The sequence below is a fragment of the Mustela nivalis genome (genome assembly GCF_964662115.1).
Source record: "Mustela nivalis genome assembly, chromosome: 9".
NCBI classification, from domain to species: Eukaryota; Metazoa; Chordata; class Mammalia; order Carnivora; family Mustelidae; genus Mustela; species Mustela nivalis.
Window position 1 is genome coordinate 79,199,663 of NC_139028.1, and position 15,879 is coordinate 79,215,541.

General features: G+C 40.1%; 2 protein-coding genes across 6 annotated transcripts in view; both read right to left on the minus strand.

Annotated features, from left to right (window-relative positions):
* TSG101 (tumor susceptibility 101) overlaps positions 1–2,392 on the minus strand; it is a 42,708-nt gene extending 40,316 nt beyond the window's left edge. Inside the window, exon 1 of one of the 2 annotated variants that reach the window (XM_082747319.1) lies at positions 2,192–2,392. In XM_082747319.1, coding sequence (XP_082603445.1) covers positions 2,192–2,233 — 42 coding nt within the window. In that variant the 5' untranslated portion in view covers positions 2,234–2,392. The remainder of the gene's footprint in view (positions 1–2,191) is intronic. The other variant, XM_082747320.1, reaches the window with a different exon arrangement.
* Positions 2,393–4,141: 1,749 nt separating this feature from the next.
* UEVLD (UEV and lactate/malate dehyrogenase domains) overlaps positions 4,142–15,879 on the minus strand; it is a 57,014-nt gene continuing 45,276 nt past the window's right edge. For 3 of the 4 annotated variants that reach the window (XR_014316068.1, XM_082747304.1, XM_082747305.1), the window contains 3 exons: positions 11,095–11,158; positions 7,878–8,001; positions 4,142–6,867 (listed from right to left, as the gene is read on the minus strand). Coding sequence is in view for 2 of the 4 variants with exons in the window: in XM_082747304.1 (XP_082603430.1) it covers positions 6,700–6,867; positions 7,878–8,001; positions 11,095–11,158 (356 nt within the window). In the remaining 2 variants the exon portion in view is untranslated. The remainder of the gene's footprint in view (positions 6,868–7,877; positions 8,002–11,094; positions 11,159–15,879) is intronic. The other variant, XR_014316069.1, reaches the window with a different exon arrangement.

The following is a 15,879-nucleotide window of genomic DNA, read 5'->3' on the forward strand; positions in this document are numbered from 1 at the left end:
CCTATTTAGTGGTGACTCCCCCACTAGGAATGCTGTAAGAATACAGGTAGTTGTCTACATGAAAAATCTAAAGTATGAAATTATATGTGTGAAACAAGATGGACTAGAAAGAAGTAAAACTGTATCACTGTTAATTGCTAAAATGATGACAGAGAAGGGTATTAACTAAGAGTTAAACTGGGAGCCAAGATAATACTCAGAGGTAAAAATTATAATAATACATAAAAAGATCATTTAATGTATGTCAATTATACCTCTAAATAAAAAGACATGAAGTCAAAACACGTGGCCCAAAGTACTATGATGGGTATGGAGGTCCCACAATCAGATAAGGAGTAAAGGACTGTCACCCTTGCAATGTGCCCAGGGTCCTGGCTAATGACTTCTTCATCACACCAAACCCAACTGAAAGGTTAACCCCTGAAGGCAGCCCTCTACCAGAAAGAAGGAACTCAGGGAGCTGCTTTTATTATCCTACTTTCTAGTCCTACCTATCTATTCATAGGCTGGATAGAGAATGTTAATACTCAGAACTGACATCACTTGTAGGAGACTCAGTTTTTCAGATATTAAGCCAAGAACCAAAAGTTAGGTAGAATGTCCTCTCCCACCTCTTCTTTGTATCTTTTTTTGTTGTTGTTCTTAGGGTAAAAAGAGGTTGGCGGTTGGGGGAGGCAGTGAAGATATAAAAAAATTCTTCTAAAGGTGTTCTGCATCTGTCTTTGAAGGCAGGTTCTGCTACACGAAGTTTGGGAAACTTAATCATGGTTTTTTAAAATTCAGAACCATTATTTGGTTATTCTTGTCCCTCCACAGGCAGACTAAGGCAAAAACCTTAATACTAATGTGATCAATTTACACATAAAAATGGCATGGAAAAGATACTTTTCAGTTACATCGTATGTAAAATAATGTACTGTTTTTTAAAGTGATACATAAATGTTTGAACGCGGACCTGGGCCACCATCTAATAGGGCGCCCCCAAACTTCCTCTACAATCAAGAATGACTACTTTAACAAAAGAAAATTAAGAAGCCCAGAAGATATTAGACAATCAAGAGAAGTTTTATTTTGAAAACTGCCACTTCCTCTTTAGAGGTCATTTGCTTTTCAACCAAAGACTAGAGGCACGATTTTACTGGGGGGCAGAGGGGGGTGGCGGTAGAGGGACTGGATATTTTTCAAAGAACTAAGTTTATACACAGTGTGTGTTTTGTTAATAGTGAAAACTGCTTAAACTACTTTGATTCCTACCATTCTTGCTTTGACAAAAGTATCCAAAGCTAACCCACTGAACTGGAGAAGATTCAACTCTCAACCACTTCACACGCATCTACTTCCTAATTGATAAACTGAAAAAAAGAAAAAACGCCCACTATCACCCAGTTCACTCTGTTACCAGGTACCACATTTAAAGTAAGGATCAAAATAATTCATGGCGTTAAAATGTAAAACGCCTCTCTACTTTTTAAGAATTAAAAAAATACACTGGTCTTGAACTTTGAAGATTATAAATTAGGTTCAAAGCAAACAAGTTCGCGTTGTAAGAACCAAACCATTAAAAGTGGTTATAAATCAAAGACCCTGAAATTCTCATGGAATTCTATTTATCCCACCGAGGTAGTGACGCACAGATACTTAGGCTTACCTGAACGTTTTTACTTATAATTGAACCAATTCAACCAACAGTTAACTGACCTCCGCGGGTCGGGTATTGAGCTGTGTGAGAAACATAAAACTGAAAAGGACACCATCTCCGGGGGCCGGGACGGAAGGGCGAAGACGGACGGATCCCTACACTGGGACACCGGTGGAGGACTATCTCAGATGGAGAATTAAGTCCACCCCCCTCTCTGTGTTTATAAAAACCAGGACGAAAACTACACTGCCCCACACAGACTGTTCCAAACTCTACCCGCAGAGAGGGGGGCGGGCGGCAGGTGGCAGGCGGCCTCCGCTCCGCGCCTTTGTTGACCGTCGCCGCCCCCCGCCTCCGTCTTCCCCGGCTGTGGAGCGGGGATTCCGGCACAAGGCGACAGGCATCGCGGGGCTGGGGCCGCAAAGGCGGCTGAGGACTGCACTGGGCCTCCGGCCGGCCGAGGAGGCGCGCTGGGCTGAGTCCGGCCAGGCCCCGCCGGCGCCAAGGGGAGTGGTGGGCGCGCGCCGGGTGGCCAGTGCGCCGAGGACTCACCTTGGACACCATTTTCTTGAGCTGGCTCTCCGACACCGCCATGGCGGCCGCCTCGCGACTCCCGTCCCCGCAGGCAGAGGGTCAGCCGCTCCGGGGCCGCCCCAGGCCGCCCCAGACAATCACACACCTAGTAACCAGCCCCCCACCCCCCCCCCGGCCTCCAACAACAGGAAGTCGGCCACCAGGCCAGCTCTTCCGCTTCCTTTACGTCACTTCCGGGGCAAGCGACTGAGGCTGGGAGCGGTGTAGGTTCCGACCTACCTGGTGAGCTGTTCTCCGCAAGCTAAGTGAGGTCCTAGTGATGAGGACAATCTTGTGAGGATCGAAACTTTGCAATGGGGGTAGGATCAGCAGGTGTTTCACGGTTGCCTCAGACGAAGGGAGCAGGTGCAGGGAGGGGAATAGGAAGGTTTTGCGAGTGAGATTTAATGACCGATTCAGCACTTGGGCTGGGAGTCAGAAAACTGTTGTGCGACTAATTTGCCCTTGTGATAATTGAAGGCAAGTGCAGTGTAGCTGGGACTTAAAGTTTTTCCCAACTCTGAGATGGGAGGCTTGCGTTAGATGATGCCTTAGGTCTCTCTGATCAGGTTTTGTTCTTGTGTTTTTAAGCATAAAAGTTCTTCATACTACATCCACAAGGGCGAAGTGCAGAGCCCTGGTTTCACAGGAATCCAGGCGGTGATTTCTTCTCTGGGAAACCATTCCCCTAAGCCAGAACGCTTTTCCTAGCCAAAATCACAATACACTGCATTCTACCTTGCAGTACAGTGCATATTAGCCTGCCCAGTATCAAAGTCCAAATCTTTGAGGGCAGGCTCATCTTCAGATCCCCTTGAACAGAGCAAGAGTAGGGGCTTGATCTTAATTGAATTTCGACTACCCAAAGAAGTTCTTCATGGTCATTTATGAGTCATTACTGCACTCACCATGGTGAGTGTACACGGTGCATTCAAGGTATTGTAAAACTTGGGTTTGATAATCTGTACTATGTTCATTTGGATGATGTTAGCTTAGTGCTAGTGAGGAACAGGCTGTGGTATTAATTCTTTTCTGAGTTGGCATCTAGGTGAGGTCACAAACATAGAGGGCTTAATTGAAATCATGTGAAAGTATCTTAAATTACTGCCAACACAAGGCACGGGCTGTCCCAATAGGTATCATTTTTTTGGATACGAACATCCTGTGTTAATCATACAGTTCCAGTCAAACCAAACTATTGGGCAGTCTGTCTTTCCACTGCACCTCTTTTTTTTTTTTTTAAAGATTTTATTTATTTGAGAGACCGCAAGAGCAGGACGATCACGGAGGGAGGGGAGAAGCAGACTCCGCACTGAGCAGATTGCCCCACACAGAGTCAATCCCAGCACCCCAAGATACACAACCTGAACCACCCATGAGTCCCATAAAAGAACTACCTCTTTTATGTCTTTTAACTACTTAAAAGCAAAGTAGTTTTCAAACTGGTCTTAGAGCCACAACTTATTCAGAAGTACCCTCAGAGCAACTGTGCTTTATCAGTTGGGAGAGTGCAGGTAATATATTGCTTAAAAAGTTTTCTTGCTCGGGCGCCTGGGTGGCTCAGTGGGTTAAGCCGCTGCCTTCGGCTCAGGTCATGATCTCGGGGTCCTAGGATCGAGTCCCGCATCGGGCTCTCTGCTTGGCAGGGAGCCTGCTTCCCTCTCTCTCTCTCTCTCTGCCTGCCTCTCCATCTACTTGTGATTTCTCTCTGTCAAATAAATAAATAAAATTTAAAAAAAAAGTTTTCTTGCTAGAAGTAATTTTTAAAAGCTTGAAAACAATTAACAGAAGCCACTCTCTTAATTTTGCACTTAAGTTATTTAAAATGAAATAAATAGCCTGGGTACTGTATCAATTACATGAAAGAACCTTTCTCTTCAATCTGAATAAATTTCCTATCACTCTTTCAATAAATTAGGCATCTTCTGGTGATTTTAAAGTCAAAATTTATTTTACTCATTGCTCTTGGTACTTAAGGAAAGCTACAACATAAATTGGAAAATCAAATATTTATCTCTGCACTACAAAATCAAAGCATTTTAATCCACGCCCCACTAAAAATAATTAACAACAAGAGATACTGCATGATTTTGGAAAAATGAAACCGTGAAAGTTAAAAGAATAGTGAATGGCAATTACCACCAAATCATAGTGAGGTAGTGGTGGTAATGCTTCTTGACTTACATATGCAACCTACATGATTGAGAATACTTAGCACTTGAGGAAATAACTGACAGAATTATTTCTATAGGGTGGGCTTCTGCAGAGCAAGGACTATTTCTCAACTTTGAATACTTAAATTCTAACACAGTATTTGGAGTAACAGTAGATGCTAAATAAATATTTGTTGTATTGCATTCATTGACCTTCATTTATAATTAATATAGTGAACTCTTGGTAATTCATCTTTTACACAATGTCTTGCAATTAGGTTATTATTCAATTAGATTCATATTAGAAATTAGATAGTAGAAGTTACCTAATTTCTAATTAGATCATAGATATTAGAAAAATCTCATTTAAAAAATACAAGAAATGGTTCTTTCAGTCTTACTTCCCTATTTCATGCAACAGGACAGTGAGGATACACTGTTAAGAGTAACACCGAAATAATCTACCCAACGCAGTGAACTTACACAGAACTAATGCTTATCTCCTCAAACGTCCAAGGTTTTTAGCTCAGGTAATTCTCACAGGAATCTTTCCAAACGTATTACATACTTTTCTACTTTCTTAAACATGGGACACTGAATTTAATTTTATTTTATGATTTAAGCTCATTGTAAGCATCCATTATTCAACTAAACCAGCATTAGTTTTACTGTTTCTAACCAGGATGTGTCTGCCCTTATAAACTACCTGGCTCCTATCTCTCTGACCAGGTTTGGATTTGCCTGTTATGTGCTTTCAAGGCACCTGGGACTTCTTCACAGCACTTAACTATTCTTGCAATTGTACATCTGTTCATGAGATTTGATTACAGTGTCTCCTATACTAGATTGTATGGACCGTGAAGGTTGTGCCTAGTCCCGGTTGGCCCACCACTGTATCTGCAGCGCCCCATACGTGTCTGGTGTACTGTAGGCTTCCACTCAGTACCCTATGAATGAAAAACAAATAAACACCTATCTCAGTGCATATTCCTTTTTGCTATTTGCTGAGGGCAAGTCTGCAAAGTCAGGGAATCCATCTTTCAAAAACTATATTGAGATAATAAAGAAAGTCGGCCCCTACATGAGAATAGAAGTAATCCTTCTGTAGTGTACAGAACCCTAGCTTTTAAGGTCTTGTGCTCACTGTTTTGGCTGTCAGGCTTTTTCTTCCTTCTACTCTTTAGAAAAAGAAGAGGTGGTGTGGCCAAGTGCCCCTGGGATGTGACACCTGGGTACTAACCCTCAATCTTCTCCTCTATAAAATGATAGAACCTACCACAGCAGATGATTTTCAAGATTCAATAAGATAATAAAGTGCTCATCCCCCTGCCTGAAACAGCAGTGTCAGTGTTGGGTATTACTACTAGTTGTGTCACATCTGTAACAATATACTGTCTTTCACACACAACGTACTGTTATTGACGCATAAGGCATATATATGCTCAATCACTCCTTCAGGAGTGGCTAGAGGGTTTGTTCAGAATAGCCAATGCATCCAAGACTTATAGTTTTTATAAGTCTTTTATAAGTTTTAAGACTAATAGTTTTTATGAAATCCTCCTGTTTTAGCTCTAAAGTAAATTGCTTGGCTATTTTTCATAACCTATTTCCACTAAAAATATACCTTTCTCTATGGTACTACTAGTATAATGGGCTTTTGAGGTACTGGAGATCTACGATATAGCCCAAGAAGGGGTTATAAAAAATTTCAGAAAGGACAGTCTCACTGGAAATTTAACTACACTTTTTCTTCAACTATTAAAAAATTTCACTTTCACTACTTGAAAGTGCACATAAAATTTGTTTTTTTAAATTTTTGGTAGCTAATTGATTTGAAGAGGGAAAACAAAATGCTTTCCCATTACTACCAGTTATATTTTAAAGAAGAAACAGTACCTTAGGCTGGGGATCTTTTGAAAGTACACCTAGCACAGATTCTGTAAATCAATATTGGGCCTTCAGCTTATCATGTTTAATAGTCAAGGAGTCACTTTTTCTTTTAAAAAACATAGTACTTTCAAAATACTCCCAAAGTGCTAAATGTGCTTTTAGTTGAGGATCCATAAATTTAAATGATGCATATTGTTGATGAATGTCTACTTCTGCTGGAGGTTGGAAGAACAGTTTTAGAGAGCTCAAGAGCAACAAAGAAAATTAGATCTCTTCCCCCTCCCTATCTTAACTTCCTAAGGATTCAAATTACAAAGCTAATCAGAAACCATCTACCTTAACCAAGCACTTTGTAAGGGTAAGTAGTAAGATACAGAAATTCTCAACCCTATGTATGTTGGCAAAATTAAATGACCTTTCCTTTCTGGTAACTGAACTTTAGAATCAAAGTTTTAACTGTTGCTGGAGACCATGGATTGATGACGCACTGCTTTGGAGTTTCTCAGTCACCACATCTTCCTTCACTGTGCTTTGGATGACTTCAGATACCCCACTGCTTCCAATGATGCAAGGCAAACTTAAAAACACTTCACTATTTATGTCATAATATCCCTGAAATGAAAAAAAACAAAATAGGGATTACAAGAGAACTAAATCACTGCAAAAAATTAGTATCATAAATATGCATGCTTCCTTGCTTTTCTAGTTATAAACAGGTAAGAGATGAACTTAAAAAAAAAATGGTCTTCATTTAATTTCCAAACCTGTGATTGTTTTGGAAAATGCGTGTGATAGGAGGCATGTGGTTAGGGACAGCCACTTGGTGGGGAGGCGAGCTGGCCTGCTGCTACACAGTGAGCAGATGGGGGCTGAGAAAAGCTGGTGAGAGTGAGCTCCCAGTGGAGGGGTCTAGTCACATACAGTAACCTGTTTTGAGTTTTCCTTTCTGGTTTTTTTTTTTTTAATATTTTATTTATTTATTTGGCAGACAGAGATCACAAGTAGGCAGAGAGAGAGGAAGGGAAGCAGGCTCCCCACTGAGCAGAGAGCCTGATGTGGGGCTCGATCCCAGGACCCTGAGCTCACGACCTGAGCTGAAGGTGGAGGCTTAACCCACTGAGCCACCCAGGCGCCCCCCACTTTCTGTGTTTTATTTCCCTTCTGATATTCCAAAGTTTTCATGAAAATGTACTTAAGCATGTGTGCCTTGTCTTAGCTGTGCTTTAGGGACTCTAGACTTGGGATAAAGCTGGGAAGGACAGCGTGAGCTGGAGAAGCACCTGGATGCGCAGCTGGGACGAGCTGGCATGTCAGTCTGGGGTGATGGGACTGGCTGAGGTGGTAAATGACAACCAGAGCTTAATGGAATACACAAATGTTTCTTGAGACTTCCCCAAAATTACATGGGGCGGGGGGCGTAGCGGGGCAACCTGGAAGAAGTCCAGGCTTCCCAGAACCAAGCAGGACAGGGCTTCGCCCGAATTGTCTCCTCCCATGTGTTACTCTTGAAACCAGTAAATACTGAAGACACCTGAGGTACAGTCGAAGCAGCACTTTTTCTGGATTTATATGAATAATTTAAAAGTTAAAAAACATGATGAAAGTATGAAAACAGCAATTACCTTTGCTAAAATTGATACAGAATGTATCTTCTTTTTATTGTTTACAATACTGTCAACCAGGTCAGCCACTGATAGTCCAACAGACCAGGATCTTTGACCTTTTACCCGTAACAGTTCCATGGCTCTAGATTACAAAAAAAATAAAAATAAAAATAAATTTAGAAAAAATAATAAATCTGCGTAACAGTATTGTTTTTGCACCACACCCAGTGCTCCATGCAATACGTGCCCTCCTTAATACAATGAATACTGTTACGCTGAAATTAAAAGTCTAATTCTGTTTATAAACATGGTAATATGTTAATGATATACTATCAGCGAATAATTATAGTTATATATAAGTCCTTTCTGTGTATATATACATTAGCACAGAATAAATTTGGAAAGATGCTCATCAGATTATTGCTTGATAATCTCTAGGTGGGGGTGCCTGGGTGGCTCAGTGGGTTAAGCCTCTGCCTTCGGCTCAGGTCATGATCCCGGGGTCCTGGGATCGAGCCCCACATTGGACTCTCTGCTCAGGAGGGAGCCTGCTTCCTCCTCTCTCTCTGCCTGCCTCTCTGCCTACTTGTGATCTCTCTGTCAAATAATAATAATAATAATAAAGGATAATCTCTAGGTGGCAGAAATAAGGATATCTATGTATTTTTGTCTTTCTTTTCTTTTTTAATTTACTGAGTTGAGAATGAAGAGAGGACAGGAAGGAGTATGCGAGCAGGAGGAGGGGCAGAGGGAGAGAGAGAAATCCAAGCAAATTCTGGCTAAGAGCAGAGCTGATACAGGACTTGATCCTGTGACCCTGAGATCATGACCTTAGCCAAAATCAAGAGTCGGATTACTCAACTAACTGAGCCACCCAGGTGCCCACTGAAAACATTGATAGCTACTTTTCAAAATACTCTCGAAAGAACTGTTACTTATTTACATCCTCACTATCTTGTATGAGAATGCTAGTCTCATTGAATCAATGCCAACAATTACTTACAGATGGAAATAGTAACTTGTCTTGCTTGCTCTTGATTTAATGATGACCAGTGTGATCTCTTTCTGGATTTTTTATACCTGATTCTGAGAACTGCCTGTTAATTTTCCATTCCTCCATTTTACATTGTATTTTTTTCTAAGAGTTCGTCCAGCAATGGTTAATGAGTTAACAGATGATAATAAAACATTATCTCAAAATTAAAAAAAATAATAATAAATCTCAGAAAATTCACAAAGTATGCACTTTTGTTTTACACTGTTTAAGGTATTAATTAGATATTTTTGGATTTGGAAGTAAGTGTTATATAGCAATTGTTAGGGAAGCCTACAGATAATCTACTGGCAAAGTTTTTCTTAAAATGTCAGGCAGGTAGTTCACAGAGAAAATACAAATGGCTTAATAACGTAAAAGAAGCTCACCTCCCCTAATATTTAAATGTGAGTTAAAACAATACACCAGTCTTGCCTATCAAAATCAGCAAATTTAAAGAGACTGATAACTATTTCTGGAGAAGCTACAGAGAACCAGGCCTGCCCATAACCGCTGTTGAGAGTGGAAAGTGATATCATCTTTTAGGAAAAAGATTTAGCAACATCTGATCTAGAAATTCCTCCTCAGGGATTTTATTCCACTGCAATATGCTCAAGTATGCAAATATATACATATGTTCGCCTTGTGTGAGACAGCAAATATTCTGGAAACAACTCCTCAAAAGAGGACTGGTTCAGTAAATCACTATCCAAATGTTGTACTGTATCGCTGATTCAGAGAGAAATAAGGTAGATTTGTATGTACCACATGGGAAAATGTCCAAGATTTATTATTAAGGAAACAAAGTTGCAAGGTAATACGAATAGCATACATCTATTTTGCAAATAACAAAAATAGTAATGATAATGTTTGCATAAGCATTGGAAAAATGTTTGGATATATGGATACTAAGCTGTTAATAGTAGTGGTCTCTGGAGAGTGGGATTACCCCATTTTTCACTTTATACTTTATAGATATCTGCGGAATATGAAGTTTTATAACAGCATACATTCTCTTTGTAAATAATAAAAATGATATAAATTAAATAAACATGTTTGAATTTCTTCCTTTTATAGTTTCTTCCTTATAAATGCAGGATTATGTAGAGAATCAGATTAGAATGGATTATACAACACTTCTTAGTAAGAATATTCTTTTTTTTTTAAGATTTTATTTATTTATTTATTTATTTATTTATTTATTTAATAGACAGAGACAGCGAGAGCAGGAACACAGCAGGGGGAGTGGGAGAGGAAGAAGCAGGCTTCCTGCCAAGCAGGGAGCCCGATGTGGGGCTCATTCCCAGGACCCTGTTATCATGAACTGAGCCGAAGGTAGATGCTTAACAACTGAGCCACCCAAGCACCCCCAATAAGAAAATATTCTTTCCAGTTTTTATAGGCTAAGAGTCTTAAACTGAAGGTTTATAAAACTAAAAGTTTCCACCGAATTGCAGAAACATATGTTATTATGTGGTGAGACAACAGATGGCCTGAAAACACATAGTGCACAGAGTACAAACTGTAGGGTATGGGCCTTGGAAGGTGTGTGACCACAGGCAATAGACACAAGATCTGTGCAGTATACTTTATTTTTGCCTGAACTTATATAGCTTATCCATTCATATTATATTAGTTTCCAAGTGTATTTATGCATTATATAATAATACATTATTATTTTTTAAGATGTATTTATTTTAGAGACAGTATGCATGTGGGGCAGGGGCAGAGGGAGAGGAAGAGAGAGGATCTCCAGCAGGGAGCCTAACATGGGGCTCAATCTCATGACCCTGAGATCACGACCTGAGCCAAAACCAAGAGTCAGACACTCAACCAACTGAGTACCCCAGGCACCCCTGTATTAATTTTAAGTGATATGGATAAATTCTCTCTACATTTAGAAAATTGTCAATATCCTCAGATGTTGACCTCTCAGAGCAGGAAGTCAAGAACTACAAATAAGAAACCTGTTCTCCCCTTTACGCATCCACTGCGTATCTGAAATAAAGTTTGCAAGGCCCTCCTAGATCTTTCAGATAAGAAATCAAAGACTAAAACTGACCTCTTACACTCTGATCTTGTCCATACTAGCTAGTTTTGTTTGCAGAAGCCTGGTAAGGGCGTGCTGTGTAAACAGTTGCTATGGTACCACGAAGTACATGATTTTCAACTGGGTACATGCAAATCGACACACAGTGTTACCTGTTGGACAACTGCACCCGAGAGTTAGGACTCATTACTTCTTCTTGGCCACTCCATGTGGGCACTAAAAATTAAAGGAAAAATTAATTATATGTTGCCAACAACTTCCTTAGGATTTGCATGTGATAAATGATCACCTGCAGTCAAGGGTATCTGTATGAAACTTTAAACACTTTCTCCCCTTTCTAGAAACAGCTTTCCACTGATGGCATTGGGTATGCTGTGCCAACTGCCTGGGAGCTACACTCACCCCCAAAACATGATCCCCAGAGCCTATCTTCAGCCTCCTTCCCTGTGCTCTCTCATCAACACTAGTTCTATAAAGAGCCGTCTTAGTAGAAAGCTTCCAAAGCGTCCAAGTAGAAAGCTTTCCTTCCTCAGCAGCAAACACTTGGCATTTGCTGAGATTACGTTCTTTCATCAGGTGAGGTATAATTTGGTCACCATTTTGGCTAGATTTGCACAGCTGTTAGAGAGGCAGAGAGGATTTGCTAAGAGGATCTTTTGGGTTACCATTTCGCCCCAGTACATCATTTACAAAAAAAAAAAAAAAAAAAATCAAAAAATCAAAAATTAAAGCTCTATGTGTGAATTGGATATTTACACCACATTCTAATATTAAATAGAAATTGCCAGAAACATTTTGAAACCTTTCTAATGTTCATCTATTTCTCACCTGTGTGAAGGCATTCTTTAATACAGATGTGTATTGGGGTAGGCAAAACAAAAATACATTTGGATATTTAAGGCCATTTTTAATATAAGTCTTTTAAAAAAGATTTATTTATTAGAGAGAGAGAGAGCAAGTGTGCAAGTGAGCGAGTGAGAGTGCACAGGGGCAGGCACAGAGGGAGAGGGTGGAAGACAATTTCAAGCAGATTCCCTGCTGAGTCCAGAGCCATGACCCTGAGATCATGACCTGAGCCAAAATCAAGGGTTGGTCACTTAACTAAGTCACACAGGCACCCCTACATTTCTCTTCTCCCTCTCTCTCTGCCCCTCCCCCCACTGGCATGCTCTTTCTCTCTCTCTCAAATAAATAAATCTTTAAAAGCTTTGATCTCAAATAAAAAAATTGTTATATGAGCAATACAAATATATGTGAATAGATTAAGAGATTAAAAAATATTTTACATGGACAGAATGGTTATATATGAATTTTTTCTAAAAAATTTCTGTACAGGGGCTCCTGGGTGGCTCAGTGGGTTAAAGCCTCTGCCTTCAGCTCAGGTCATGATCCCAGGGTCCTGGGATGGAGCCCCGCATCAGGTTCTCTGCTCAGCAGGGAGCCTGCTTCCTCCTCTCTCTCTGCCTGCTTCTCTGCTTACTTGTGATCTCTGTCTGTCAAATAAATAAATAAAATCTTTAAAAAAATAAAAAAATAATAAAAAATAAAACATTTCTGTACATTGGAGGACCCTGGGTGGCTCAGATGGTTCGGCATCTGCCTTTGCCTCAGGTCATGATCTTCAGATCCTGGGATCGAGCCCTATGTCAAGCTCCGAGCTTGGCAAGGAGTCTGCTTCTCCCTCTTCTGCCTCTCCCCTGCTTGTGCTCTCTCTGTTCTCTCTTTCTCTCAAATGAATAAATAAATCTTTAAAAAAGTTTTCTGTACATTACTGGTAAATTCACAGTAGAAAATTGGGGGAAATGTCTGCTAAATGAAATACAGCATTTATTGACCTTGGAAGAGTGAATAAAAAGGGGCAAGGGAGGAATGAGAATACTCAGAAAGGGCACAAAAAAATGAAATTATTAAATTATTAATGTGTGTGCACATATATAATAATCATTAAATTATTTTAAATTATGTTATTATATTATTATATATTGTGTTATATATTAAATTACTTAAATTATATATTAAATTATTATTTTGTGTGTGTGTGTGTATCACACTCATTCTTTCTTCTCTGAGTCCTGACTTCTAACAGCCATGGGGAAAGAATGGAGAGAGGGAGAAAGCTTCACTATGTTCAACTTTTCTTGTGAGAATGTCATTAGAATTTTCAATTAGGTTTAGATGGACTTATTTTTTTGTTCATTTACTGCCCAACCCTTCAAAATTCCTAAATATATGTCCAACCTATTTTAGGGAGTCCTTTCAAATACTGTAACTAATCAATCCTAATCTTTTTGGCCCCAATCCTCAGGAAAGCAATCCTTGGGCCCCAAATTTTAATGAACAGTGACCATGGTGAAAGTCTTTTCCATTGTATATACTTTCCCTTGCGTAAGACTGATGCCCAATGCAGGTGACCTAACAGTCTGTTCTGACATCCAACCATTAGATTTCTAAACCATGGTTTGAAGGAGTTACCAGCAGTTTACATAGGATATTAATATCAGAGCTGAAAATAGCAGCTCCAAAGCATATGTTCTGCTATCTAATTGGGTGGTGGCATAATATAAATGACCTTTGCTCACAAGATAGTATCAGCATCATTTCAAAACACATTTACTGAGGCCAATCCAAAGTCAAGGAGCTTGCAGTTGGGTGGGGTAAACACATGGGTAAATATGCAGCTCTAACACAGTGTGATAATGGTTATGTTAGAGGCATGAATTCCCTTGACCTGGAGAATTAGGAAAGGCTTTCTGGGAGACATGGTACTCAAGCCCAGTTTTGAAGGGTAAGCAGAAGTTAACCAAGTGAATGAACGTTCAGGGAAAGGAAGAATCAGGTGCAAAAGCAAGGAGGCCTGAGAGTACATGAATCATTCAGGAAACTGCAGGCTGACCACATGACTAGCACAGAATGCCTGGCAGGATAGCAGAAGAGGAAGCTGGCGAGGGGAGGGAAGCAGGAAACTAATCTTAAAGGGTCTTGTACGTCAGTATTCCTCCCCCAGGTTGTAGCTGTCATTTGTCTCTGAAATACTTGACGAGAATTAATTTTATTTGCACACCTGCTATTCTTAGTACAGTTTCCAAATCCTAATGTTGCTTTACGTCAAAGTGTAGTTTTACATGTCCTTTCGCTAATTTTCTATTCATCGCTGCCTTGCTGATTGCTGTAATTGAAACTACTATTTACTGGATATTAAAGCTGTGTTAGACACTGTACTAAATGCTTTCAATGAACTGTCTCATTAAGTCAAAGCAAGAGAAAGCACAGCTTTGGAGTCAGAGCAGGATTCAAATCTTCCTAGATATGTAACCTTGGAGTCTTGGGCTTTGTTACCTGGGACTGGTTTCCAGACTTGTTTTTAAGTAAGTCCCCTGGGGGAAGGAGGCCAGGGACAATGAGGATATGTAACCTCATAGAGTCTTAAGCTTCCCCATCTGTTAATTTGGAAAACCACCATCTCCTTCAGAGGGTGTTTACACATTTTAAATGAGATATGCAACACATTTAAAACACACAGTAGGCTCTCAATGAAAAGTTATTATAATTGCTATTACTGCACTGACGGCACTTAGGCAAAAATATAACCAGTTGATGTTTAAGAATGTAACCAGCAGAGGGAGCCTCTGTCCATTTCTGGCTTCAGGGCCAAGGTAAGTTATACCTATTGTGAATATAACTATCTCTGAAACAAAGTACTAGACAGGATAAAAAGCGATCTGATGGTGGGGTCTAGATGGGACACAGGGAGGTGGGTTGGGGAGAGCATCAGTAGTTTCAGTGCTATCGGTAATGCTCTTAACTGACTGTAGATTCATGAATGTTTGTTCTATTATGCTTCAAAACATCTGTTATACATTATATGTATTCTTTTATGTAGGTCAGATAGTACATAATATTACATTTAAGTGACCCCAGTTCACATCTACCTACATCCTTCTATTTCTAGTTCCCATGTGAGAGCTCAAGACAGAATTACCATATCCTTCCTTGTGTTTTTATCCTACTTCCAGTGGCCCTCTCTCTTAGCAAGTCAACGTTGCCTTCCCATTACAGTCATTTCCGTTGTTAGAGCTAAGCCTCCTAGAGACATGGTTGGGTTCTCACACTTGTACATACCTCCATCGGCAGTCAGCACAGTGCTAGATGCTGGTTTATCAATTTCACTATCCTTTATTTTCTCTCTACAATTTGGGATATTTATGTAAGGATCTATTTAGCCAGAGAGCTTCCATCCAGTTAAACAATAACTTTGTTGTTTAAAACTTAAATTGTCCCTGGCCTCCTTCCCCCAGGGGACTTACTTAAAAACAAGTCTGGAAACTAGTCCCAGGTAACAAAGCCCAAACACAAGGGTGGGTCAGGCCAGGTGAAGACATCCAATGGGGGGGCAGTGTGCATACTGTCTCCCTAGTTACCAAGGAGAACAGGCCCTCTCCTTTGGGCACCTTTTGGGTGCCAATTTTGACCAAGGTGATAGGGGGTTCAAACATCTACTAGGTTAAATTGTAGTTCAATTGGTCACTTATGTGTGACCTAACATGACTGTGCAGCTTTTTCTGTGTGTTACAATTTCATAGGCCACCTGTGTGTGGCCAGGCCCAACCACATGGCCTTTGCTCTTAAAAGCTAGTCTGTGAAGCAGAGAGAGGTCACCCTCTCTGTAAGAGGCGCGGCCCCAAACGTTGGGTTTGACTCTTGATGCTCAGCTTGAAATAAAGCTTTGCTTGACCTACGCTTTCTATCAGTCTCGCTCCTTTAATCACAGACCCATTACTGGAGAACCTAACAATTAATACAACCATACTGTGAAATGTTTTTATTTATTCAAGAACTGTAACTTACTGTTGGGACTGGTTAAATAAATTTTGATATATTCAGCAGTTTAAAAGGATGAGTGAAATCTATATATGTTACTATGCAATTATTTCCCCGTT